The sequence below is a fragment of the Python bivittatus genome, unplaced genomic scaffold (genome assembly GCF_059951505.1).
Source record: "Python bivittatus isolate LINGU-HERP-01145 unplaced genomic scaffold, Pbiv_v1 ctg000980_np1212, whole genome shotgun sequence".
Lineage (NCBI taxonomy): Eukaryota > Metazoa > Chordata > Lepidosauria > Squamata > Pythonidae > Python > Python bivittatus.
This window is the reverse complement of record NW_028277125.1, coordinates 24,923,419-24,950,360: the sequence shown is the minus strand read 5'-3', so window position 1 is coordinate 24,950,360 and position 26,942 is coordinate 24,923,419. Positions and strand designations below refer to the sequence as shown.

The 26,942-nt window shown below is 36.1% G+C and overlaps 1 protein-coding gene across 1 annotated transcript; it reads right to left on the bottom strand.

Annotated features, from left to right (window-relative positions):
- Positions 1 to 147: 147 nt before the first annotated feature.
- Positions 148 to 26,146, bottom strand: HLTF (helicase like transcription factor). Its single transcript, XM_007437407.4, has 24 exons — positions 25,992 to 26,146; positions 24,499 to 24,694; positions 23,744 to 23,910; positions 21,417 to 21,550; positions 21,204 to 21,301; positions 20,520 to 20,594; positions 19,971 to 20,162; positions 19,723 to 19,815; positions 19,201 to 19,234; positions 18,868 to 18,958; positions 17,116 to 17,192; positions 16,987 to 17,031; positions 15,641 to 15,735; positions 13,765 to 13,908; positions 12,831 to 12,969; positions 11,436 to 11,571; positions 10,996 to 11,175; positions 8,973 to 9,097; positions 8,536 to 8,708; positions 7,074 to 7,193; positions 5,409 to 5,521; positions 4,994 to 5,174; positions 2,627 to 2,707; positions 148 to 2,016 (listed from the first exon to the last, which is right to left on the bottom strand). Exons 1-24 carry the CDS (start codon positions 26,120 to 26,122, stop codon positions 1,873 to 1,875), a joined length of 2,964 nt encoding a protein of 987 aa, XP_007437469.2. The 5' UTR covers positions 26,123 to 26,146; the 3' UTR covers positions 148 to 1,872.
- Between the last annotated feature and the right edge of the window lie 796 nt (positions 26,147 to 26,942).

Sequence of the window (26,942 nt, the reverse complement as noted above, 5' to 3'; positions counted from 1 at the left end):
TTAAGGCCAAAGAGGATGTATGTATTAGTTGAAAGCTCACCAGTGTGGCACTTCTGGGATGGGAAGGGAATAAAAGAGAAGATAATGTTGTCATAAAGTTGTGTCAGAAGTTCTGACTCAATAGGCTGGGCATTTCTACATAGCTTTTAAAGCATACCCACTTTAACTTCAAAACACTGTTCCAACCCTTACTATAATTATCATTCTAAGTAATTAGAATATTTGACAGAAATTCAAACAATCCTTTTATTATGCATTACATCAATTATAAGTACCTACTTGTAAGGTACATGTGTAGAACAGTACTAAGTCTCCAGATAGGAGACTTGTACTTCTCATCCTTTTATAAGCTGGAGGAAAACAAAGGCAAGTTACTAATCTAGATTAAATTTGTTTGCTTTCACTATAGTAATAATATAGCCAATTACCAAATTATCTTAGATTTGCCAAGTGCCAATAAGCAAAATATCCCACCTCTAAGAGTTAAGCAGCAAAAATTCTGGGGACTTTCTGAAGTGTTTGAAAGGGAGGAGTTTTTGAAAAAATAAAAATACAATCCAATGAAAGCAGAATATGCTTTGCGATCAAAGACACTGAAGACAGAAGAGTTTTGATGCAGCTTTTATCAATTTCACTATTTTGCAAAAAAGTATCCAGCATAGATTTTAAAGCTAAAAGAATCTGGTGCGTTACTAATTGTTTTTAAAGATGGAAACATTGGTGCACTCTTCAAGCCTATGAAAATGGACAAAGCTATCTGCTTCCAGGGATATTGAATTAAGGGAGGTGGTACCCATTCATTCGAATCACTGCAATTAGTGTCCACAGAGAGCCCTTTTATCCATGGAGGTATTCTACATCAGCGGGGGCTTTGGTTTGTCAGAATTTTCAATTGTGTGGAGAAAATCCACAGATAGAAGAAAACTTATGTCTTCAACATTAGTCCTATATACTTGAAGTGGTGGTGGGGGGGGGTGTTAAATCTTTCTGAACTCTAGTAAAATCTTACCATTTTCAAAAGCCTGAATAACCCTAAAATCTACCACTTATGCCCAGAAATACAGAAAAACATAAGCCTCTAGTTAATAGGGCAGCCAAAGTCTTGATAAACCATTTTATTTGCCTAGAAATAAAACTAGAAATACACAGTAATAGTTTTATGCTACTGTTGACAGCAGAAAAACAGTTCAAATTATTACTTATTTTCCAGTAAACACAAACCTGATGCAGGCATAAAGGAGGTTTACAAGCCTGATATTTTTACCTAACTCTCTCTGTTTAGTTGAACACACTTTGAATCCTTTTTCAGATGCTTCCACTAACTTGGGAAAGTACAGGGCGGAGTTGGCATGTGCATCTCTTCTTATGCTAATACACATTATTTGTATGCCTTGTTCTATTCAGTTGCTAATATATAGTCCAATACAAAACATAATACATACTCAGAAACATTAAACTCCAGTGTGCGAAGCTTCAGAAGTTACAAAGTTAACTTGCAATCAATGTAGATATAATCCAGGCAAAATTTTTACAACTCAGGTGTTTACATGAAATTTGGTCAAAAAGAATCAAGAGCATAATTTTGATCATATACTATATACATTCAAATCTAATGAAGCTTTGCTGTCAATATAGTAACTTAAAATTTAGACTAAATTAATTACACTAGAGTTTGTTACTGTTCTGGACCATTTGCCTAGTATGAATGAAATATACTAGTGATTCCTCATTTGCTGTTTGGAACAAAACATTTAAAAAACTCAAACTCAGAATTATTACCTAATTCTAATTACCTAATTCTTTTTAACCATTATGCTGTCTGAACATGTATCAACCTTATTTTTAAAGCTGAACTTGTCCCAATATTTTATATTACATATCCATCAGAGTCCTGATTTCATTCATTTTTGTTTCACTAGCAGAAGGTTTTTTGGTTCCAAAGGCTCCTGCTGCAAGTTCCCTCTTCTTCTTCTGGATTTTAAGCATATTTTCTTCCACAGTATTCTTGACAATGAACTAGGGTGATTTAAAAAAAAAGATAAAGCAACAAAAAAGAATTAAACCACCGCTATAAAGCTACTTATCTCAAGGCACCTGAAAAATAATTATAAAATATAGATATGCTATATGAAGTAGCAAGTAAACAAATTCTAGTTGTTATTGAGAAAATGCTGTTTTCAAAAGAACAAGTTATTTTTGGAGCTGCAGATAAAGCTTTATATACCCCCTTGCAGCAATGTAGCAAATGTATTTTGAAACAGATTTTGCTTTTTTTTCCTTCAGATTTTGAAACACATTTCAACATTTATATTTCTAACTGGATGGGGAACTGAACTTTTACTTCTCATTTTTCCATCCAACCCCAATAAAAAATGTTAATCTGCTAATGAAAACTCTGTCCATCCAACCGCAACTACTCCTTGTGTGCTCTGTTTAATGGAATACCACATTCTTCATAGGAAGAACTAAGTGGACAGATGGTACGTAACTTCTCTGCTAGTTTCCTATTACAGTTATACAGAATTCTTTGGCTTAGAATTGTAGGTATTCCTATGGTAGAGTTTAAAACAATATTTAAGGGACATCAGTTTCTTATTACAGATTGTTAAAATAATGATCAGCTCACCTTGGTGATGATAACATCCTGTTTCTGCCCAAGTCGGTGACATCTGTCAAAGCACTGGTCCTCTGCAGCAGGATTCCAAGCCTAAGTTGTACCCAAAGGAATATGTATTCATATCTAAGATTTCCAAAACATATTACTGTAGTCCTGACAAAGAGGATTTTACATCTTGCTTTAGAATAGCGTTAGAAATTGCTTGTTGATGGAAAAGTAATGTTTATCGTATTTTTATTTAAAAAATTGCAACAATAAAAACTAATACAAACTAAAAAAATTAAAAGAATAAAAAGAAAAAACAAAGTGCAGAAAAGAGAAAAAGAAAAAAGAACATAGTAAAGAAAAAGAAAAGAAATATATAAAGAAACGACTTCCTGCCAGGCCCAGCCTAGCAACAATGAAACAGTCCAGTTGAGCAAGGTTCCTTTATTTGCTTACACCTTACAGACAGAATCTTACCAGACTAAATCTATACTACTACAAGCGGATATACCCTGAGAGATTCTACAGAGTGGCTATCCTGAACCTCTTTTGCTTCCCACACTCCCCCTATGGACTGTATTGTCTTTTGTCTCCTTTCCCTTCCTGGAATGCACTCCCTTGTTCCTGATAGCCTTGCTCTCTCACATCACCCCTCTCTTCACAGATACATTCCATCACACTTCCCCCTTCATCACAAGTATAAACAATTTTAGTAACTTATCACATTCTCTTAAAATACAACAAATGATCTCTTCTTCCCATATCCCATGTCTTATCTATAAACAAATCCTTAAAGCCTTGTCATTTCAGCCCTGATATCAGCAAAAGTCCATTAAGGCTTACCAGAGATAACAACATATCTATTTTAACCTTGATGAAATAAACCAACTTTATATTCCTTCCTTTTACTTTTAACAATCTGGATTTTTAATCCCTTCAAATAATGTCCTAGAACTTGATTTCTTTTCATTTTTTTCTTTGTCCCTTCTCACAAAATTCTTCAAAGTTTTAACAAGCCTCTTGTAAATTCAATATAGGAAAATTATCCAGGTTGCTCTCTTAGTTTGTTATTTGTATATCCTTTTTAATTATTAAGACATCAGCCGGTTTCTTCTGTATGTCCAGTGTAGCATCTTTTTCCATATCATTCTTGTAGCCTGTCATTTTTAAATCCATTTTCAGATCAGTCTCAGTCTTGTTAGGTAAAACTTGTTCCTCTTCCATAAAATCTTTTAAACACTATCTATCTATAGAGGCAGAGACTCTTAAAATTAACTTCTGGGTCCAATGTTCAAAAATATCCTTCAATATGTCCGATGTTAAAATATTTTGCTTCATTCTGTATTTGTAAGTCAAATTTAAGTGTTCTTCTCCTTTAATTGTAATCTTAGTTCCTTCTAGTTCCCTCTAGTGTCCAACCTTCAAAGTCCCATCCTATCATGTTTTTTTAAGAGAATTCAAAACAGAAGCATTTTCCCACAGGAAGGATTAATTCCAAAATCTTATTTCAAATCCATCTGGACCCTTAGTCCATTTGTAATTTTCCAAAATCAAAGTCTAATCACCCTTTTGCTGTTTATTGCAACAAAAAAAAAAAGAATTCCTTTAATCAGTAAGGAATTAGTATTCCTTAAATTCCTTTAATAAGGAAACTGACCCAGTGTTTTCAGACTTGTCGATCCAAAGGTTCCTAATAGCTGGAAAGCAGTTAACAAGCAATTACTGAAAATGATTAGAAAAGGAAGTATTCGAACCCAGTGTCCTTTGAAAGGCGCCAATCGTGGTTTGAGCAAAATGGCTTTCCCTCGTCTCCCAGACCTCTAAACCCGCCGGAGACAGCTGTCTTGCAGTCTCCTCACAAGGAGCAGCCATCTGGAGCACATGGGTGATCTCAAGTCTTCTTGTCTGGAGAGGAATTCTGAAGAGCCAGTCTACTTGCTGGCTCTTCATTTGTCTGCAGTCGTTGGTCTTCAGCTTTTAGAGGAGCTGTCTTCAGTTTGCCATTTTTCCCCCGGAACTCCAGAAAACTATTTTTTTAAAAAAATAGCTACATTTGCTATTTATGTTTTATTAGATATAGCACAATACCTATTCTTATGAATATTACATCTTGTTACATTTCAGTTCCAAGCAATTAACAGTGTTAGTTGGTGGCAAGCATTCTAGTTGAAAAAGTTTTACTAATCAAAGAATTAACATAAAGAGCACACATATATTATATAGATAATAATTCAGGTTTTAATCCCACCACAGCCAATGGTGAAATGTTGCTTTTATTCCCCACTACTAGAAGCAGCCTGGAAACAAATTCCTCATTCCTTCTCAAATATCTGAAATAGGTTGCAGGGAATACTAAATGTCAGACTGATTGAGCAGGAAGTTTATACTTACAGGATCCATTAAAAATACCCGGGAAGCTGCTGTTAGATTCAAACCAACTCCACCAGCTTTCAGTGATAACAGCATTATAGTCGGAGACCCAGTTTCATTGCTTTGGAACTGATGAATTGCTTCTACTCTTTGTTTCTGGGTCATAGACCCATCTAAACGAACGAAGGCAAACCCAGATTCCCTGAGAAACAAGAGCAGCATGTTGTACAACAGTCAGTCCATTTATATTCTGATCCTTGGAATGAAGTTTTGATTTTAAAGTTTTTTCCAAATCATATTACTATTACTATTATATTATTACTATTATATTATTATTATTTAAATTTAAATGCTGCCCAACTGCCAACCCCCCAGGATAGGTTTTTTTTAATTATTTTTTTCAGAATTATTTTATTCAAGGATATTTCTTACTTACTTTAATGGAGTTTCTATTACAGACAGAAATTTGGTGAACTGAGAAACAATTAAACTCTTAATAGCTGGATTTTGTTTTCTTAGTTCAGTCAAAGCATGGATCAGTGCATTGACCTGAAAGACAAAAAAAATCTTTTTAATGTTTAAAATAAATTCTCTTTTTCTGGCTTTTTCATTACTACAAAGAAGTCCATGTAAATCTTCAGAATCTTATGTCCCAGACTAATATAATTTCATTTTCTACACCTAAATATGCAAATGTCCTTGCACTTAGGCAAATAATAGAACATTAATTATCCCAAATTAATAATGAAACATTATGTAGACTGGAGAGAAAGCTAGTTTCTTTTATGTAGTTATATTTCAGGGCTCTAGATTCTTAAACCTGAGAGATAGCTAATTCATATGATTTTAGTGCTGTATAGAATGGTTTTTGAAAAGTAGTAATAATCACATTACAGCCTCAAATCAGGCAATTTTCAATTCTGAAAACATATTGATTTTTATTCAGATGTCTTATCATAGTACCACAGAGTTGGAAGGTGCCTTTTAAACTATTAAAAGTTTAATATCCTACCAAATGCAAAAATCCAACTCCTCCCCCTTAACTTAGAGAAACACATGCAGACTAGCCAATGGAGGTCTTCTAAAGTTTTCATACTATTTTTCTGCTGTTTTTATATCATGACTCAGGTTAAGGAAGAATGAACACTCCAAAAATCCCAGCATTCCCACAGCCATCATTGCCACCAATGTCCCAATATAGCACATACTACCTACTTACCTTAATCTTCCCAGTACCTTCCTTCCCTCCTCTAAGCCGCTGCCACACCAAATTTCCCAACACAACTTCTCTCACTGTCCCACCCACCCCATATTTTCCTAGTGCCTTTCCTCCCTCTTTTTTTTTCCCATTCTTATTCCCACCTCCTGAACCACTCTTGCCTGTATCCATGTATAGACCAAAACATATTAAACAAATGTCTTTTCATTTTGGGTATAACCTACTCCTCCCCCTTAACTTAATGACCTACCCAAAACACCCTGTCCCATGCACAGAATATTTGGTACATCATGATTAATAATTAATTGATACATAATTGATCGCCTCTTTTGAATTTTAATTACATTTCAATCAAGAGAATCCAGATATCAAAATTCTAGAGTCAGACTGGCTGTAGCTAAAAACAAGTTTGCAACCACATACTAGCATAGGAGACAAAGTAATAACAAGGCAAAGACAGGGAATTGGCACAATTGGCTGAATGGATGCCAACAACCTTTGTGCCACATTGAATAGCAGCTTGCTTATGCAGCAGGGTTCTACTACATCCTTTTGGGAACTGTTTATGGTCACTGATGAAAATCGTTTACTTAGCATTTTTCTTTCAAAGCATATCGACAAGACTGACAATTCAAATTTGTTCCAATACTGAAAGGGCTTTTTCCCCCCTCTGGTAAATGCTCCCTAGCTCCTTCTTTAACCATCACTCAAAAGAAAATACCTCAAAGTGCCCTTTGGGTTTTGACTGGGTTCAAAATGTGCAGTTTCTAAACAATTTATCCAAATATTGCACTATTTGTAATGCAATACTTTTATGTATTTTAACACATGTTTTAGGAAGTAGCAAATATATATATTAAAAAAATCAAATGCAGAATTTACCTTTGAACTAGATACCCATTCTTGTTTAGTATTTTTTTCATTATGAGTTTCTTCCAAAGGACATTCTATTAAATGTTCTAATGAAACTTCCTTCCTACAAAGAGGACATTTGGCATTTGCCTGAAAAACAAAACCATTTATTTATTCTGAAAATAAATAAATTTTTGCTTATCTGGAAGCCATGATTACATTTAAAAATTGCTTGTATGCATATACTTTTTTAAAATGTGAATATTTTAACATGCAATTTAGCCCAAAGGATGCATAATCAAGTTGAGAAAGTATTTTACCTGGAATCTAATTTTATCCCACTGAAACAGAAACTTAGAACAAAAGTAAAAAACATGGCATTCATAGGTATTTGTCACCCTATCACTCTCCTAAAAAATCCTTGATGCTCCCCAATTTGAGCTAAAATGAAATGTTTTTAAAAAATTAAAAAATGGTCAAACTTTTAAAAGATTTAGGACAATTTTCAGACACATTAAGCCTGAAAAAATTACTGACCCCTGGTTTAGGGCATGCACAGTCTAAATATACGATCTCTGTAAGAACAAGTATGTCCTATTAAGGCACTCTTTGAGGTATAGCTAACTGGGTGACAAGATTGAGGATAATCTTTTCTCCCTCTCCTCATTGCCCTCCACACACTGAGGGATAATGTTTGCAGCAAGGAACTTTTTCTACTCGTAGATTTCCCTCCATGATCAGAACTCTGATCTTCCGTATTACATGGGTAGAAAAAGTTCCTGAAGGGTGGCAACAGAGTTAAGGAGCAGAGCCTAAATCCTTCTCCCTCCTTGTGTGTTTTTCTGAATGCAATTAATGTCTACACATAGCTAGACTTTCAAATAGTGCCAAAAAAAAAACTTAATGTAAAAATATGTGTTAATATTAATCAGACTAGAAAGGGTGGAGCCAATATGTATTTGTGCTGGCCCAGGAAACAACTATTCCAAGAGATTATACAAACTTTTAACCTGAAGTATAGAAATTTTAGAACCTTTTTTTCCTAAGAAAGTTTAGCTCAGTGGCAACATTTAGTTGCATTGCTTTAGAGCACATTCGTGCAGAGATTCAGTAATTGCTCTAGTAGTGAATGCTTTTTTAAAAAATTCCAATATAATTCATGAACTGTATAGAATGAGCTGTAGTTATATAATAGACCTGTAGATAAATCACCTAAATAAAATCTAAAAACAGCTGATATCTTATTAGTTCAACTTGTATCATTATTTATTTAAAATGATTGTTTTATTATTGCATATAAAAATGACAAAAAGTGCAAAATGTTACTAGAGACATTACGTTCAGTGTGAAGGTACTTTAAGAGGACATCAGAGAAAGTTTACACTAGTATGAGCAGAATGAAATAAAAGAATGAAGTACTGTCCACTCACCCAGGACTAATGCACATCACTCTGAAATAATTCATGACAGTTGACTGAAGGCAATAACTGACCTTTTCTCGATGGATGACTTCACAGATGCACGGCTTACAGAACACGTGGGCACAGTGCGTTATCACAGGAAAAGCCAGTGAATCCAAGCAAATAGCACATTCTTCATCTGATCCAGAGCTTAGAACTAACTTCATCTTCTGTATTAATCTGTCATGGAGTTCTTCAGAAGTACCTATGCATTAAAAAGATAGAGTTTGCTAGCTATGTATATATAACAGGACTGTGCAGCACTTCAGATTCATTTCCAAAAAAGTGCTTTGGAATTCTGCATTTGTCAGCAGTCTTATCTGATTCCCAAATCAAAGGGCCTGAACTGAAACTGAAGAAATGCACAGCCCTAATATATATGCAGTACAAAGTACCACTCTATTATATAATAGCTAAATAAAAGAAATATCTGGATTTCATGTCTACTGAATTGTTAAAAGGTACTAACTTTCCACAGAACTGGATGGAGATATATTGGGACAGAGCCACGGGTGACAGCACAATTGTCTCAATCTGAGCAAAGCACCAAGAACGTCTGCATAGTGGGCCAAGATATTTCCCTCAGCAAAATACCTAAAGAATAATTTTGACATTAAAACAAAAGTATTATCATAGAATCTTCCAAATTCTAACACAATTCCAATGCAATAATTTTGATCCAGTAAACCACGTATTTTCTCATTTCTTTCACCTGCTCTCACATCTTAAAACAAGTCCTTTCCCATTACATCCATATTAAGAAACCTATGGTTTTACCTCTAAGTGCAGACCAATCTAAGTCACTCAATATAAACTGTGCTTCATTTTTTAGATTCCGTTTTGCTTTACCTTTCATAACGGACATAAATGTAATAGAACTTACAATTCTGCTTTAGTACCAGCGAACAGCTGAAATACATGGGCACATGCATGACATTTTTGGACAACAGAGAACATTATAAAATTGAAAAATACTGATTCACAGCCTAACTAAAGTATGCAATATTCACTCACAAACAGAACCGCAGTGCTGCACAATAAATATACTGAATGCAATTTATTTTATGTTTTGAACAAAAGTTCTTAGTGTTTGTCCCACTTGATTTCAGGGTCTACTTATTTTGCAGTGCCATCACTAGTTCACATAGCAAAGCTATCACTGCATGATGAGATGAGGGGTTTGCTTTTCAGTCAGATTATCATAGGAGCCTGATGCTGATTTGGGCAGAGACGAAGTGACTTGGCCAGTCACCCGACTGGCTTCCATACCTAAGGCAAGACTAGAACCTGAGTCTCCTCACTCCTAGTCCAGTACCTTAACCACTGCACCATACTGGTTCTCATGCATGCACTGAACAGTAATGGCAATTATATTTCTATTCTAACCAATAGCTGCAACTAAAAACAAGATACTATTAATTGTACTAATAAATGGAAATTGTCTTGAATGATTGATAGCCTGTGTTTCTGGACACCAACAATCCTGGTACAAGTGTATGTGTCAGGATTTTCATTCTCATGGGAAAGGATTCATCCCATTATCTTTACAACAATAACAAATAATATTTTGACTACAGAGATCATGTGAAAAACACCTGTTATTGTGAGTTGTGTATTGTGCTATTTACTGCCACCTTTTGGTGTGTGTATGCTAGTTACCCAGTGGGGGTGGCATAGAGCTATAATACAAGGAGAGGAAAATGTGCAGCCTCTCTGAGTAGTTGTTCGTTGTTTTAGTGTTAGCCACTATGTAGGTTTTATGGGCTACGTAGTTGTAACAAAGTACCAAGTAGTGTACCTCTTCTCTAAGAGTTTGTAGCTAGAGATTTTAAGCTTGTGTTGCTAATAAGTCTTGGATGCTACATTACATGGGAAGATGTGTTTTTCTTTATATTTTGTATGATATTTGCATTTTATGGAATTTTGCATTTTTATCATTAAACACCAGTTAGTATATATTTTCTGACTGGATTTCTTTGGGAAACAAGAAATGGACATTGCAATGTGTTTGCTTTCATGGCTAATATTTTCCTGGAGTTTTTGCTGCGCTTTGCACAAACAGGAGTGTTTGTGATTATCACTCTGCCCGACAGTATGAGTATTACTTTCACATGCAACTGAAATTCTCTAGCACTCAACCACATTTGTATGAACAATTATATCCTATCAGGAACTACCTGGCTAAACCTACTGTCATATTTTGAGAATACTTTGTATAAAACTACACCCATGCAACAATTGATTAGAATGAATGGATGTTGCTATATGCTCCATAGTTTATGTTAATCTGGTCATCATTTATTAATCATATTAGCAATATTTCTCCTAACAGATTAGCTTTTACACAAATGTCATTCTTGATGCAATCCATTTTTCATAAATCAGAATTAATGTGGCTAATGGAATGTATTTTTTCCACTATTCACCTGCTTATAGCAGCTTTGCTCTCATTTTACTTTACTTGTTTTACTCCACCAGCTGGCACTATTTACCTGCTTATAGCAGCTTTACTCTCATTTTTCACAGAGTGATAGATGACGCTCTCTTCATCTGTAAGTGTAATATGCTGAATAAATACTTTGCGTTCTGGGAGCTTCAAAACTGGCTTTCCGTTAACTTTGCTTGTTTTAGTTCTTCGAAGAGTAATGCTCTTAATCAGGGATTGTAAACGTCTAGGAAAATATGGAAATATTCACAAAACAATCCATAATATCAGATATAAAAATATGGAAATAGTCACAAAACAATCTATAGTATCAATCGCATACATACAATTTCAAAGCTAGCATAGTTTCTAAATGTTGTCTAATACTGAAGATTTCAATACTTAAAGGATTTTTAAAGAATATTTTAAATGTTGAAAGTACTAGTTTATATATGTACTGTACTGGTGTTTATAGAATATCCAGAATGTATTAGATGCAGTTTATACTTAAGCCCTCTTTCATCTCCCATAGTGACAGGCCGCTGGATTGTTCTGTGCCACCATGCTCTGTCTGTAAAAGGCTTCAACTTTAAGAAGGAAAGGAGAGACCACAAGTCCTTTAAAGAATTCTGAATGGGTGTGCCTAAAACAAGGACAGGTACAAAATAGAACAAAATATGCTGTACAACATGCTTACTCAGTTTAGATAAAATAAGCATGAAAGTTCGTTTGGCAAAAAAGTACCTCATACAACCACTCCTTGTTTACCAACCAAGTTCCATTCCAACAACCAAGTCATTAAGTGAAATGGTTGCTAAGTGAACATATGGCAGAGAGAGAGAGGGAGGGAGGGAGGGAGGGAGGGAGGGAGAGAGACGCTGGGAAGATTACTGGTTGCTGCCATCTCATTCTGTAATGGTATGTGGGAAAGAACTGGGGGAAGAGCTACAGCCAGGGCAACAGTCAGATAAGATACAGTTTAGCTTGCAGAAGGAATGTGGGCTAAGCAAATATCTCAGAAGGGACCCTCCCTAGTGTCTTGGGCTGTAAAGGCAACAGGGGAAAAATGTACTTTCAAACTTGCAAGGCTGACACATTCAGATAAAGCTCTCTCATACAGCTATGTCAGCATTACTCTCACTCCAGTGTGTGTTGTTGTCAGGCACACGAAATTTGATCATAAATACACACATTGGTCAGAAGATGATTGTTTAATTACTGTTTCTTACTGTCATATTTGCAAATAGTCGCTCACTGAGGTAGTTGCTAAACAAGGAGTGGGTGTATATCTAAGACACAGGCACTTAACGACATATGGAAAGTTGAGAAAGTACATCAATATTGGGGGAGATAAGCAGCATATAAATCTAATAAATAAAATAAAAATAAAATGTTGCTTGCCTCAACAGAGTCTGACAATGGATCTTGGCAATCTTATTTCATCAATTAGAAATTTATTTTTAAAGGCAGTAACTGCTATGAAATACAATAATCTTGTTATTTTCTTTACTTCACTTATTAAACATCCATAGCCAGATATAGGATATTCAACTCAGAATAATTTTAATCAAAAATAAATCTTAATATTTTTTTACTTAAAATGCATTAGTAATTTGCTCATGTAGTTGTACTGTTGTTTTCAAATTAATGTGAATTTAATATTTAATATAATAAAAATGTCCTTATCCATTCATTATTATGACAGTCCTAAATCAAACAAGCAAGAATATTTAAATACAAGACTGAATTGAAGGACTACTGAATCTTGACAGTCATCATATTTGTATATATGGATTACTAAAAGGAGGACAATGAACAATGTTTAGGAGGATGCGGCATTCTGTTAAAGCAACTGTCCCAAACCTGGTACATTCTGCAATATTGAATCTACAGCATAAATACCTGTCAAAATCCATCTTCTTTGTGCATTTAGATCTAGGACAGCTTTTGTCTGTTGAGCATTTGGATTTCGTACTGTATGTCCTTCATCCAACACAACTCTCAGCCACTTTAATTTATGTAAAGGACTGTTACCTCTGGTCTGGGAAAAATATATTAGCCATTTTAGTATCTGAAATAATTAAAATGTTGAACAAGCATTTTGGGGTGACTCTTTTTGTTAAAACACACACACACGCACATAGACAAGAAACTATTTTGCCTTTGACAACTTCATTACAAGAATGTTTATGAATTTACAAAGTGGAATAGGGGAACCTGGCATGTTTAAAGGTCTTTTCACTGCTATAAAAAAAATTCTCACAGTGGAGTGTTAGCAGCTGGATTCAGTGTTTAGATCAGTTCTGTGCCATCCCTATAATTGTCAATATCAGCAGACAGTAGCAGTTGACTGACCTTGCCTGGGCCCAGAGGTTAAACAGGGTCAGGCCTGATTTAATATTTGGATGGACAAACTCCAGGGAATACATGAAAGAAGGCAATGGCAAATCAATTCCATACTGCTGCCAAGAAAACAACATGAAGTCCACTGGAATCAAGCTCTGTATGAAGAAGGCATTACTTCTTTTATAAGCTCTATCAGGTTATCCTCAGTCCTTTAAGAAGGAGGTAGGATCAACACATACAATATTAGATACAATCTGGAAGTCAGGTGTGAAACAGCTGTATTAAAAGAAAGGCTATGACCTACTTCTTAATGCCAAACAATAACACATGAAGGATACAAAGAATAAAGTAACACTATGAAGCTTCTCAGAGTGGTTTTAAAAAGCACTAAAGTAGATTCATGTGAACAAAAGTCTAATTTGTATGGATTTTATATTACTCCTTTCTTCTTCCTAAAGAAAAAACTGTGAGAATTTTTCACTATACTTACCCCATAGTCAGTAGCTAAAACATTGTACGTTGTTAAGACAATATCCTGCTTGGAAAGTACTGTCAGATCTTTGCTGCGTTCTGAGCCATAGTAAACGTAAGTGTTCAGCTGAATATTTGGATCAACATGTTGTTCAAGCTGTTCCTAAGATGAGAATTGATCAAAAAGTACAATTAATTGATTGTGCCATAAATCTTACAGTCTGCAAATTCTGCTCTAATCCTTCCTACGTTAAGTTTCCTGGTACAAAAAAATAGGTTATAAAATGGTAACTATTCAACTAACACAGATTTATTTACTGTCAGTTGTTTCTTCAGTTATGATTTCACAGGAAATGCAGTTACACTAGTTTTAAGATACATGAAGTTCGTGATTATCCCTCAGGCCTTGTACTGAAGAAAAGAATTTTAAAAAATCCTTGTACCCTTCTTCCAGGTGTAGGGATTAAGAGCTTTAGTTGCTTTGGTGTAAGTGGAAACTGCATTATCATCATCATCATCATCATTTTATCCTGCCTTTTTTACATATAACTCAAGGCGGTGAACATACATAATACTGCCTCGTTTTCCCCACTACAACCCTGTGAGGTAGGCTGGACTGAGACAGAGTGATTGAGCCAAAGTCACCCAGCCAGCTTTCATGCCTAAAGCAGGACTAGAACTCAGTCTCCTGGTTTCTAGGCCAGCATCTTAACCACTACACCAAACTGGAAAGCGCGTGGACTTAAAAAATTACAGTGTGTCCTTTGCAGCTGACCAAGTACTCACTATATTACAACCGGAGCTATAATTTAACTTGGCACTATAAACCAATACCCACCATTCACAAATAATTTCACGACATGGTAGCACCTGATTAGCCTTGTCTGGACTTGGAAACTAAGCATGGTTGGGTTTATTACCAGAATGAGACACCACCAGGGAATTCCAGAGTCATGGGCTATACTAGGAAGCTAAAAACTTCCCAGAAAAAAGAAATGGAAAACCATTTCTGAACCACTGAAGAAAACTATTCAATGGTGTCCATGTAGTCACCAGGTATTAGGCTTGTCTGAATAGCATCTTTATCTTTCTAGCTAAAAAAACTTAATAAATGAACTTAATAAAATAACGATAGACTTGTAAGTCATCTGTTCCAATGCTAATGCTTCACCATGTACTATTTTGCACCTCTACATCAAGTCTATGTGAGTATGAGCTCTTCTCTGAGTTATTCATCTTTCCGGTACTTTCTCCATTGGTTGGGGTTGTTAACAGGAGAGCTGAAAAAGATTATAGGCCCCAAATTATAAGAGCATAAATTCTCTTCCGACTGCCAGATACAGAAATATGCTGAATACCCTGGTCATTACAGATAGTCCCCAGTTTAAGAACAAATTCCGTTCCCAAGGTCTGTCCCTAAGTCGAATTTGTATGTAAACCAGTATTATTGTATAATACTGTATAAGTAGTATTGTGTAATGAACTTGAACCATTGTGTATTTAACTCAAATTTTGCTACAATAAGCTCTGTTCCTAACTATAGGTCATCCATAAACCAGGTGTTCTTAACCCAGGGACTACCTGTATTTTACTGGGCCATGTCTTTATATTTTGTACTAGCAGAAAGAGCCCTTGATGAAGCTAAAAGTTCTGTTTTCACTGATTTCTGCTACCCACTATAAACCTCCATTACTTCCAAAATGTTGCCCCAAGGACTAGTATACTTTACAGTACAGCATGAGAGGCTGTAATGGGCATATTACCTTCTCCAAGCAAAATCCTGGTTGAAAAAGAATTTTTAAAAAAGCAAGTGTTCAGTAGAAAAAAATTGATTCATTTCAGAGTTATAGTCCATAAACATTAGTAAGTACAAACTGTGTAAATTATAAACCTACAATCCAGTTACTTAGGACAGAAAGTGGACAAATAATCAGTGTTCCTCTAACATTCTTATCAACTTCATTTTTCTTTGGTTGCACAGGAGCATCATCTTGGAGAAAAGGAAAACACACAATTACTAATTTGAATGTGTTACAAGACTTATGTATAGTCCATTTAGTGTTATTTGGCTAAGGAACAACTACATGCGTGTAAGAAGGTATTCCTACTCCAGGCATATCGTCAATAATTCTACTGATCCAAGTCTAAATACCTGTTACCTGTATTCTTTAGAATCCCAGTCCTACCCACTGGGATTCTAAAGAAATATAAAATGAAGCCATTCACCCTGTGTTATACACTATGAAAATAATTTAGTAGTTTTCAGATTTGGATATTTTTTTGCTTAATTTTCAATATCAGAAGAAACTGAAGTCAAGATAATGTAAGTCTAAAATCAAAGATTTACATGCACTTATAAAAAAGTGTCTCTGAGAATTTTAGTTTTGTTTAAACAAGTCATTTAAACAAGTGGTTTAAACAAAAGACAACTTGGAAATTGTTCACCTTTACTGATATAAATACAATAAAAAAAGAACTAAAAGACATCATTTATAGCTTAAAGATTATTCAGCCTAGGTAAGGACTCTTCCTGTTTCAATGGCTAAATAAGCTAGTTGATTCACATATCTTATTATCCTACCCCGGAAATATTAGGGTTGTGTTTTGAAGAAGCTATATACAATCTACACATCATTTATATAGAAGCTACAGCTATAACATGCAGTAGCTAGATTCACACATTGCACTATGATTCAGGCTAACAATCAGTCAGTCATTGCTATGGTGAGCCCCAGCTGGATGCTCCGGCTGTCTGTCTGGATCCCTACTCCCCAGCCAGTGATGCCCAAAATCACTATATAACAGATGGAAGAAAGCAAAGGACACCATCTGTAGAATGCAATTTTGCTAAGAGCAGTCAGATACTGGGGTACAAATGGCTACACTGTATGTCTGAAAACTGGAAGAAGGAATTAAACTGTGGTTAACTTTTCTGTCTGACTAAGCATGCAGAATCATAACTGAAGTAAGAAACCTTGTTCTGGGTCATGATTTGTAATTATGGGTAAAGCTGTTAATTGATTAAATTATTATTAAATTAAATTCAACAAATCCACTTGTAAGTAAGCAGTCAGCACGACCTTCGGGATACATACATACATACTATTTAATCTAATATTAAAGTCACTTATATCTACCCACAATAATAAATCATTTTAGTTTTAAAAAGTATCTTCGGATAGTATTACCAGATCATTGTTTTCTAAGGAATTGGGAGAAAAGAAATAGAACGTATCTTTACCTAGTTTTCTTTTCCTTGCTGCTGGCTTCGTTTTTTTTTCTTTAGCTGGGAAATAAAAAGTGTTATCACAATAAGCAAATTGTAAAAGATACTAAGAAAATAAAACAATCAAAAATAACTCTAACTCACTTTTTAATTTTTGTGCAATTTGCTGCTCAGGTTCTGTGTCACTGCTTATTGTGTACTGTGGTTTCTTCTCCATAATTCTAAAACACAGAAATGGGGGAGGGGGGAGAAAAAGAATATTCTGTATGTTCATATCCAATCATTTAAGCCAGCAATTTTACTTGTTCAACCTATAAAGCAGTGTTGGCTACAACAATCTTGCAAGCCACTCTTTGGGTTCAGAATTGAGAGCTGTGGAACAAACCCCCAACAACTGGACATTTCTACCCATTTTACAACAAAAAGTAGTCTCTGTAGTATGTGGCTGCCTGATATTGCTGAACTTTAAATTCCAGTAGTCCCAATAGTACAAAACAATGGAAAGGATGCTCTGAGCTGTAATTCACCAATACCCAGAAGGCAACAAGTTGCCCAGACAAACTTATTTTAGGTACAAGTCATGATCAAAACAAATCAGGATTTGTATGAATCCATTGGGTATGTTTGCACCACACACTTACTCATGATTAACTTAACCCATGGCTTACTCCATTAATCCAATTTCCTGAATTAACATATCACATTGAATCATAAGCTAATCATATAGGCCAGATTTGCACAACATATGTCATGAAACATAGCCAAGTCCTTTTGTGCACATGTTTGAGAAGGAGATAATTCACAAGTAATTTTCACAGGGAAAAGAGAACTCAAGTGCTAAGGATTTCTTCAAAACTGTTTAGTCCAAGATTTAAAACACAAGCAGTATGAAGATTTCTGGCACTGTTGCAGCATCTGCCCTCTGGAACAGCATTCCTCTAGGGATACATACAGCTTCCACCCTTTAAATGTTCCGGAAGTCTCTCAAGACCTGGCTCTGTTCCCAGGCTGGGGTTAGAGTGTTTGTGGAGCCCCTGACAATTTTCTTCTGGTTGTTATTTATGTGGTTTAGCACAGGCAGTCATTTTCCTTTTTAAATTCTGCATTCCTTTAAACATTATAAGCTGCCCAGAGTCTTTTTGGAGTCAGGCAGCCTCAAAATCCAATATATTAAATACATAAACACATAATACATAACCAGAGTCTTCAGTTCAGAAATTAGATGAAAATATGAAAGTAGAAGAATGTTCTTGGAAGAATTCTAATTAAAAAAAATAAATATTGTAATCCTGAATATTAGCCATATTTTTAAGCTAACCTAAAAACTTCATTTCAGTTGACTAACATCCAAATACCCGCCTGAATAACTAAGAGCTTATCATGTTGGTTCACAAGGCAAACTCTGAACAAGCTGGCCAGGATTTTTCACCATGAGTATGTTTCATCTTCTAAAATAAAGATATTTTACGTATTTCATATTTACTAGGGTTTTTTTTTTTTTTTTTTGCATTATATTCCTTCTTCAGTGATTCAGGATAAATTTAGAGATTGTCCACATCAGGAACCCAATTTTTTCAGGCTTCTGGGCAAGTCTGAAGTGGGGGAAAACATGCTGCTGCTTTTAGAGTCACCTGGACTTTAAGGAATTGGTTCCTCAGAACAGCAACTCTTTTTCAGACTTTCCCAGAACACTGAAAAAATCAGGTTCCTTCAGTGCATTGTTTCCCAACATTAGCACTTTCCAGGTGTGTAGACTTCAGCTCCCAGAATTCTCATCAATGGCCATGTTGGCTGTGGAATTCTGGGACTTGAAGCCCAGAATTATGAAATATCCAAAGCACTTTTGAATACTTTTCAAAGCATGCATGTTCCTTAATAGAAAGGAAAGAGTTCTACCTTTTCAGACAGGACCTGGAAGATTGCGAGGGAAGAGAGTCACTTTCCTCTTTTGAATTGGAAGCATTCAGCTGCAAGCCACACTTGGATGCTTATGAGAAAATTTTTAAAAAATGTTTTTGTCTTAGAAGTAAAGCTATTGGAGAACAACAAAGGTATTTAATGCAAAAAAATTTTCTCTAATTAATTGCTAATGAATTTGATCCAGACAAGGTCATGCTTTAATCTCACTGATTTCAATGAGACTCAATCCACATGTTAACTTCACATGGGTCTACTGAGGTGAAATTGAAATAAATGTCCTCAAATCAGTATATATTTTGACCAAATTACCTTTTAAATTGTTTTTTGCAGTAGGGATGTATTTCTAAAAGAAACAGAAGCAAATATTAATTGTAAGTAAAACCAATTAATATACCTTAAATTCTACATATAATTATTAGTTATTTCTAAAAACATTTGAAATGTATTTAAAAGAAGTGGCACATAGTGTAAAATCTTCACAGGATATGTTATCTTAACTTGGGCAGAAGAGATCCATATTTTTAGCCTCACACTAAAAAACTGCCAAATATTTTGCTAATCAAGATAACATTTCTACATTGATTTATTTCAGTTTTTATTCTGTCATTTTGTATGTTTTAAAATGTCAGCCACCAAAACATTAAGGGGAGACCTCAAAAAAAAAGTCCAAACAGCTCAAAGAAGTCAAAAAAATAAATTCAATATCTTGTAACTAAAAATAAAAAATGTCACACATTTGATGTAAGATTGTTCTATTTCTCTTGCTTTAAATATCTGGATTAATTTTGACTTAAATTCTTAACAGAATGATAGAAAATATAAATATCTCACCTCTTCCAGTTGATCAGTTCTCTTTTCAAGAGGCAGAGGTTTCCCATTATGAAAGTTGGTAAGAATTACTGCAATCATACTAAGCGTTTTGCCCTAAAATACATTAAATAATTGGTTAGCATTTTTTCATAGAATCAGAGTTGGAAGCAACTGTTCAGGCCACTGAGTCCAACCCCTGCACAGCAGAAGAATCCAGATTAAAGTATCTCTGACAGATTACTAGCCACACTCCCATGCAAAGTAGTTACCAGTCCCATATCATCTGCCAATATTCCTCCAAGAACATTCTCTGGTCTGTTTTTTTCAGCAAAATTTGTAATTGTATTATAGAAGTAGTCATCTCGCTCTTCCCAAAATGGAGGCAGATCCTTATTGTTCTCTCGCAAAATCATCCAAGCTAAAGCTTGCTTCTGATGTGGCAGTAATGGAGTTGAAACAGCCTAGAAAATCAAGATTCTATTTTAAGTATTTCTTCAGCGCAAAGCTACAACTTGCAGCTGTTCATTTTTTCACTGTTATTTTCTACCTTTTCACCTACGTTTAACTTATATATTTGCAACTAATTAATTATTAATAAATAATTTCATTCATTTGCAACAAAGTAATGGGCCAGTCACTTTCTCTTAACCCTAGGAAGAAAGCAAAGGCAAACCACTTCCAAAAATCTTGCCAAGAAAACTCAGGCACTAGTCTAGGCAGTCGCTAGGAGTCAAGACTGACCAGAAGGCACCAAAAAAAACCCCAAAGTGGCTTATTCAATATAACATTAACCACTGTGACTTACTTAAAATACATACCATTGCTGCTTCCATTTCACAGGTCTTATTATCTTCTTTCAGATCTTCAAAAAGTTTGTCAAATTCAGTTTTAAGCTACAGTGTAGGACAATATACAAATAAACCTATTATATCTAGCTTATTTTATTACTTGACACAATAGAATGCACACATCAAACACATTCTTCAACATCTTTGTATTTTAAAGCTGATAAAAGAAGCATTTAAATTACAAATTAATATACCTATATTATACAGTGCTATTTCACTTTATATGTTAAGGTGTGACCAAGGTAAGGAAAACAATTAATTAAAATGGGCAGTTTTCTCATACTAAAGACTGTGTAATTTACTAGGGAATCTACTGGGGAAATTTTTTCAGGCCAAAGGCCAGACAGACACACTTGACCATTACCGGGGGCTCCGATGTTCCTGATCGGAGCAAGCTAGACCCCACCACCCTGGACCTAACTCTATTCACTTGCTGATTGACTGCCAACATTGTTTTCTCCATATACAGGCAGGCACAGAGCAATTTGGTGTGACTATTCTGTGCCTTTCATTGCTCAAAGAAAGAAAGGGAAATGAGACAGAGAGCTTGCAGCCAGTGGACTTGACATGCCCTGTCCTACTCCTTCTAACACAGAGATCTACAAAGCCACACACAGCAACTCAGATTCTTACAACAAATATGAGCAGTGATACCTGTTCAGTTGTCATTTGGATAGCACCATGGCTTGGAGCACTGTAACTTGTTCTACCTTTGCCAGATTTCCAGCCGCTCCCAAAACCAAACTCTGAAGCTAAATGCCATTAAAAAAAAAAGAGGACAAATAAATGTTTGGACATTATCTTTAGCTTCTTTCTATTTACATGAGAAAGCCCTTCATATTAATGATAAAATGAGTTTTAACTTACACTTTCCTGGAGAAGCTAACTTTAATCCATGCATTTTTAGTCTCTCTAGAACCACTTGCTTATTCTCTTCTTTTCCCCAAAAACTCAACTGCACTGGCATAGTGAAAGCATTATTTGCTCCATAAGGGACAACCCTAAGAGGAAAAAAAAAAAAGCAATGGTATTATATTACACGTATGCCTTTCCCTCTGTAGAAAGAGCTTAGTAAAACACACATTAGGGCTATGCAAATCATTCAGATGACGTGCTTCAAGGTATGTGGGAGCATGTACAAAACACTTTTTAAACTGTTATCTTTAAACACCATGTTTCTTTCTAGATTTCCACAGCAGCTTTAGCAGCTGCTCTTTATTGTGTGTATACACACATTCAGAAGCAACTATGCCTGCTTTAACACTCTGAAGAGACGCTTTGTGCATGTTCCTGCATGTTCCAAAACACTTCTTTCAAAGGATTTGCACAGCTCTAGTACACATAGTTATTCCCCCTTATGTTCCTCTTTTATTCTCTCAAGTGTAATGGAATAGGCCGAGAAATAGTGACTAGCGCAAAGTTATCAGCAAGCTTCATTCCTGACTGGCTACTGGAACCCAGATTATGTCATTCTAGTTTGATATTTAAGGTTATTCCCAAAAAACAAATGATATACAATTCCAGCCAGTATTCCCAGGGTAGTGCAGAAAAACTCAGTTAATAATGGGAAAGGAATTAACAGACAAAAGGAAAAACTGCTATTTTAAAAATTGAGAGAATTTTAAAAGTAGGATGTATCTATAGATAACAAACTTCCATGCAAAATGGAAAAATGGAGGAAGGAGTGCTATGTATGTCACCTTGAACTCCTGAACAAAAGATAGGATATATCTTCTCCCTCCTGAGGTGAGACTAGCCTCGTCATTGTTGAGCTTCTGGAGGTCCCTTAAGACTTGGTTATGCCAGCAGGCCTGGGGACTCCAGGGGACGAGGGAATTAGTGAAGTGGCTCCCTTATTTTTAACTTCCTTTTATTCTTTGATTTATTTTGTTTTATATATTTTTAATGTATTTTACTGTTTTTAGTTTTGTTGTATGCTGCCCAGAGTCGCCTGTGGTGAGATGGGCAGCTATATAAATTGATGCAAGCAAGCAAGCAATAAATAAATAAATAATAAATCCTTCCATTGATTTTGTCACTGAATTCTGTGCCCTTTTGAAGTATTTTACAGACATAAGTTGAATTCTTTGAAGTTATACAAAAATATAATCCTGAACAGAATTCAGTGACAAAATCAATGAAATGGAGAGGTAAGCAAAAGACAACACAAACATTAAAAGGAAATAAATCTTGTCTTTAATCCCTAACATTACTTCTGCAATGTTAAATAGGTAGAATGTATAAAGCGTATTAATATATAATCACAAACTTCACTGATGTGATCACGTTTTATTATGCCACATGAACATATTTTATCATGAGAGCCTCCAAAGCTAAAAAACTATACAGTGGTACCTCTAGTTACAAACTTAATCCATTCCGTGACTCTGGTTGCAACTCGAGTTGGTCTCAAGTCGAGGTAAAGTTTCCCATAAGGTTCAATGTAAATACGGTTAATCCGTTCCGCCCTCCGAATTTGGTCGCACCATGAGGCAAATTTCCCCATAAGGTTCAATGTAAATACAGCTAATCCGCCCTCCGAATTTGGTCGCACCCCGAGGTAAATTTCCCCCATAAGGTTCAATGTAAATACGGCTAAACATTTCTGAAACATATGCATTTTATTTTTAAACCTCAAAAACCTTCCAAACGCCACAAAAACCTTCCAAACGCCACAAAACACACCACAAGCCTCACCGAACGTCTCCTTGCTACCGCGATCTCGCCCACAGGAAGCCGCGACCGCGTGGCAGCAGGGAAAATGGCCGCAGATCCGGTTCATAAGTAGAGGCGGAGTTCGCATGTCGAGGTAAATTTTTGGGGCCAGAGCTGGTCGTATCTCGAAAAATTCGTAAGGAGGGGTTGTTCGTAACTAGAGGTACCACTGTATATATTTTCTTAAGAGTACACTGCTCAGCTAAATAAATAAATAGGACTTCTAAGTAAACATGTACAGAATGATAATATAAACCAACAGCTAGCATAAACTGAAAATTTATCATTCATTTAGAAAGTACACTGCTGATCATAAATATCCAAGTTTAAACTATTAATTAGTTTAGAGATGCAATAAGGATTCCATTACTGAAACAATAACAAACTTCTTTTCTGTTTTACCAAGTTTAATTGCTCGATTGCCGATCAAGAACATTACTTTATTTATGGGAAAAATGGTACTTGGAGCAAATACTTACCCTTCCACCACTGCCAAGTTGTTGTCCATGATATAAGCCAAGCAAGCTGCCAGTTCTTTTTTTATATGGCCTACCTGATCACCGTTCACATTGTTTACTTTTACAGCATTCTTATCATATGGATTATTAGGTTCTCGCTGGAGAGCCACCATTTCATTATTATTGACCTGCAAAATTAACATTTGCAATTAAACCATTCACAAAGGCCTGAGAAACTATTCTAAAACAAGTTTAACCAAAACAGTTTTACCTTTAAATAATGGATTCTATCCAAAAGGCCCTTCTCTTGGCCATTCTCTGTCAGCCAACTTAATTTGTGGGATCAAGCTCATCTTACTTCATGGGTTGATGGTACTGGGGAAGCAGTTTTAATTACTCAGGACTTATAGACTACTATAAGCATCTGAAGTGACAGCTGATTTTCTTGATATTACTTGCATGCTAAGATGGGAATTATCTGAACATTTTATCGGACAATTACTGATAATAAGCACACAAATTTGGTTCACACATTAACTATAGCTATAGCTTAATCACTATTGACTTTGCATGGCATACTGTATCATAAATTGCAAGCCATATTTGCTGCCTTCATACAATACACTAAACCCAAATCAAACAAATTATACCATAGCTTTGCATGGCCCATGAACTGATCCAGTGTTTCATGATATTAAGAACTCTAAAACATAGTAATTTTTACCTCTTAACAAGCTAGATCTTAGTATCACCAGTTCTCATCCTCCTGAACTTACCACACCAGTATAATACCGTAAACCAACTACGGTTCCTCGCAAAGTTCCAAATAATATAGCTGAATCTATATCCTCATCAGTCCCTGAAGTAACAATAGTTCCCATAAGATCTTCTATGCTGGGATAAAATTCACGGGTAAAAACATTGTAATGTCTGTCTCCATACAAAGCAGGATCCAATTCCCACGAGAAGTCTCTATAGAAAAAAAAAAGGGCAGGGTGAAAGATAAAACAAATTTTAAGTAGGAAGTTATTTTAGGTCTTCAATGTTTGAATTTGAGAACTTTTTAAAAGCAAGCACAATAACTTTGCTATCTTATTCATCAAACAGTCCATTACCAAGCAACCCCCCCCCAAATTAATCCTCATTATTAGATAATTAAATTAGTAATTAGAACATATCTTTCTTCTAGTGTCTCATCAGGTGGCTGGTGTTGCCTGGTTTTAGCAGCTAAGCAAAGTTAGGAGCCAGTTTGGAGTAGTGGTTAAGGCATCAGGCTAGAAACTGGGAGACCATGAATTCTAGTCCTGCCTAGGCACAAAGCCAGCTGCGTGACCCTGGGCCAGTCACTTTCTCTCAGTCCTAGGAAGGAGGCAACGGTAAACCACTGCTGAAAAACCTTGCCAAGAAAACTGTAGGGACCTGTCCAGGCACTCTCCAAGAATCGGTCACAATTGAATTTTTTTTTTTTAAAAAAAAGGCCGCATTTTTACTTTGATGGGAGACCACCAGGGACTTCCAGGCAAGAAGAGGAAGGATGGACGGATGGATGGATAGATGGATGGATGGACAGAGAGACAGACAGATGTTGTTGTTATTGTTATAGAAATTTTTAAGAGAATAAAAATAAAAATTTTGGGGAAAAAATAAAGAAAAGTAATAAGCGAAAAAAGGTGCAAAGAAAGAAAAAGAAAAGAAAACAAAGTTATAAAGAAAAAAAAACCTGCTGGGAAAAATAATGCATTGATCTGGAGTGATGATAACACTCAGGTATACATCTCCATCCAGCTGTGAGCATCTGGATGGGGAGAAAGAAGCTGAAGTTGAACCCAGGCAAAATGGAACTGCTGTTTGTCCGGAAACCATCTGCTTCTGTCTGCTTTGGTGCTAACTCTTCCAGACTCCCAGTGACGGCAAAATAGGCAGGTGGAGGCTGTGGCTGGGGGGAGCCAGCTTCAAAGCCCCAAGCGAAGCGAGAACGTCCAACAACAGTCATCCCCACCTTCCTGTTGTAATAATATGTTTAGCCATAATTTACTTATCAACCACAATGGGTGAGTTCACAAATCCGAAAAAAGCGAAACAGCCAAAAAGCAGAGCGCAAGAGCAAGAACACCGCTACTTCCAGAGTGGAACACGGCCCCCCAACCCCCGGCTTCGGTTCAAGGCCTCACCGGAGCCTCGTTCGCCACGGAAGAGCCAACCCGGACTAAAGGTTTCGCTTCGTTACATGCCTGGTAGCCCATCTCCGGATATCAGGCCCCATACCCACCTCAGGAACTTCCAAGCCATCACGGCAACCCGCGGCTCCGGCCGCCGCAGCCCCGATCGCCTCAACGCCGCCGCGACGGCAGACGAAGAGCGGCAAAAACCGCCCGCCACCTTAGCTGTGCCAGAGAGCATCTGCGCATCCTCATTGGCCGAACGCACGGCCGCAGCCTCCAATCGCCGAGATCTTCTCCAGATGTTTGAACCAATAAGGAACAAAGAGACAGTTCCCACAGTTCGACCTACATACGCCACTTCGCACTCGGGTTCTCTGATCTCCGTCTGCCACGCGTCTATTGGCTGCTTTAACGCTCATTAACGTACTGGGGACCAATGTGCTGTATGGACCTGGCCTATTGCTAATTAACAAATGAGCAGTTCGAATTTCTGATACAGCAGAGGAGGCGTGCAAACATTAAGTGCCCAAAGATATAAAAATGCATGTGTCTTGACTGTTCGTTTGTCACAGGACCCTTGGAAAGCCAGTTTGGTCTAGTGCTTAAGGCACCAGGCTAGAAAGCAGGAGACTGAGTTCTAGTCCCACCTTAGGCTTGAAAGCCGGCTGGGTGACTTTGGGCCAGTCACTCTCAGCCTGAAAAAGTGGACTCTGCATCTGCGGGAAAACGCTAGGAAGAAAAAAAAAAAACTATGACTCTCGGCGGCTTACAAAGTAAGGATAGGCAAGAACACTATAAACATCACGATTAAAATTCTGCTACACAAGGCGTCAGGCCCCATGTTTGTACAATCGTTTTATAATAATTATAAATAATATAGTATTTATTCCATATATATATATATATATATATATATATATATATATATATAATAGGAAAGTAGACAAATTCTAGAAAAAGAAGCTGGTTATTCGTGTTACCATGGTTGTTCTGACATTCCTTACCCAGCGATTAAAAATAATTGTAAGAGTTGAATTGCTCCAGGGCAATTTATGAAA

What these genes read in the sequence shown, in the direction of transcription:
- HLTF (XM_007437407.4), bottom strand. Translation starts at nt 26,122, where the DNA reads ATGCTCTCTGGCACAGCTAAGGTGGCGGGCGGTTTTTGCCGCTCTTCG. An exon ending in TCCAAATGACAACTGAACAG is followed by an intron (nt 20,595 to 21,203) that starts GTATCACTGCTC and finishes CCTACACTGTAG; the next exon opens with CTTAAAACTGAATTTGACAA. An exon ending in AATGGGTATCTAGTTCAAAG is followed by an intron (nt 5,522 to 7,073) that starts GTAAATTCTGCA and finishes TTTGTCTTTCAG; the next exon opens with GTCAATGCACTGATCCATGC.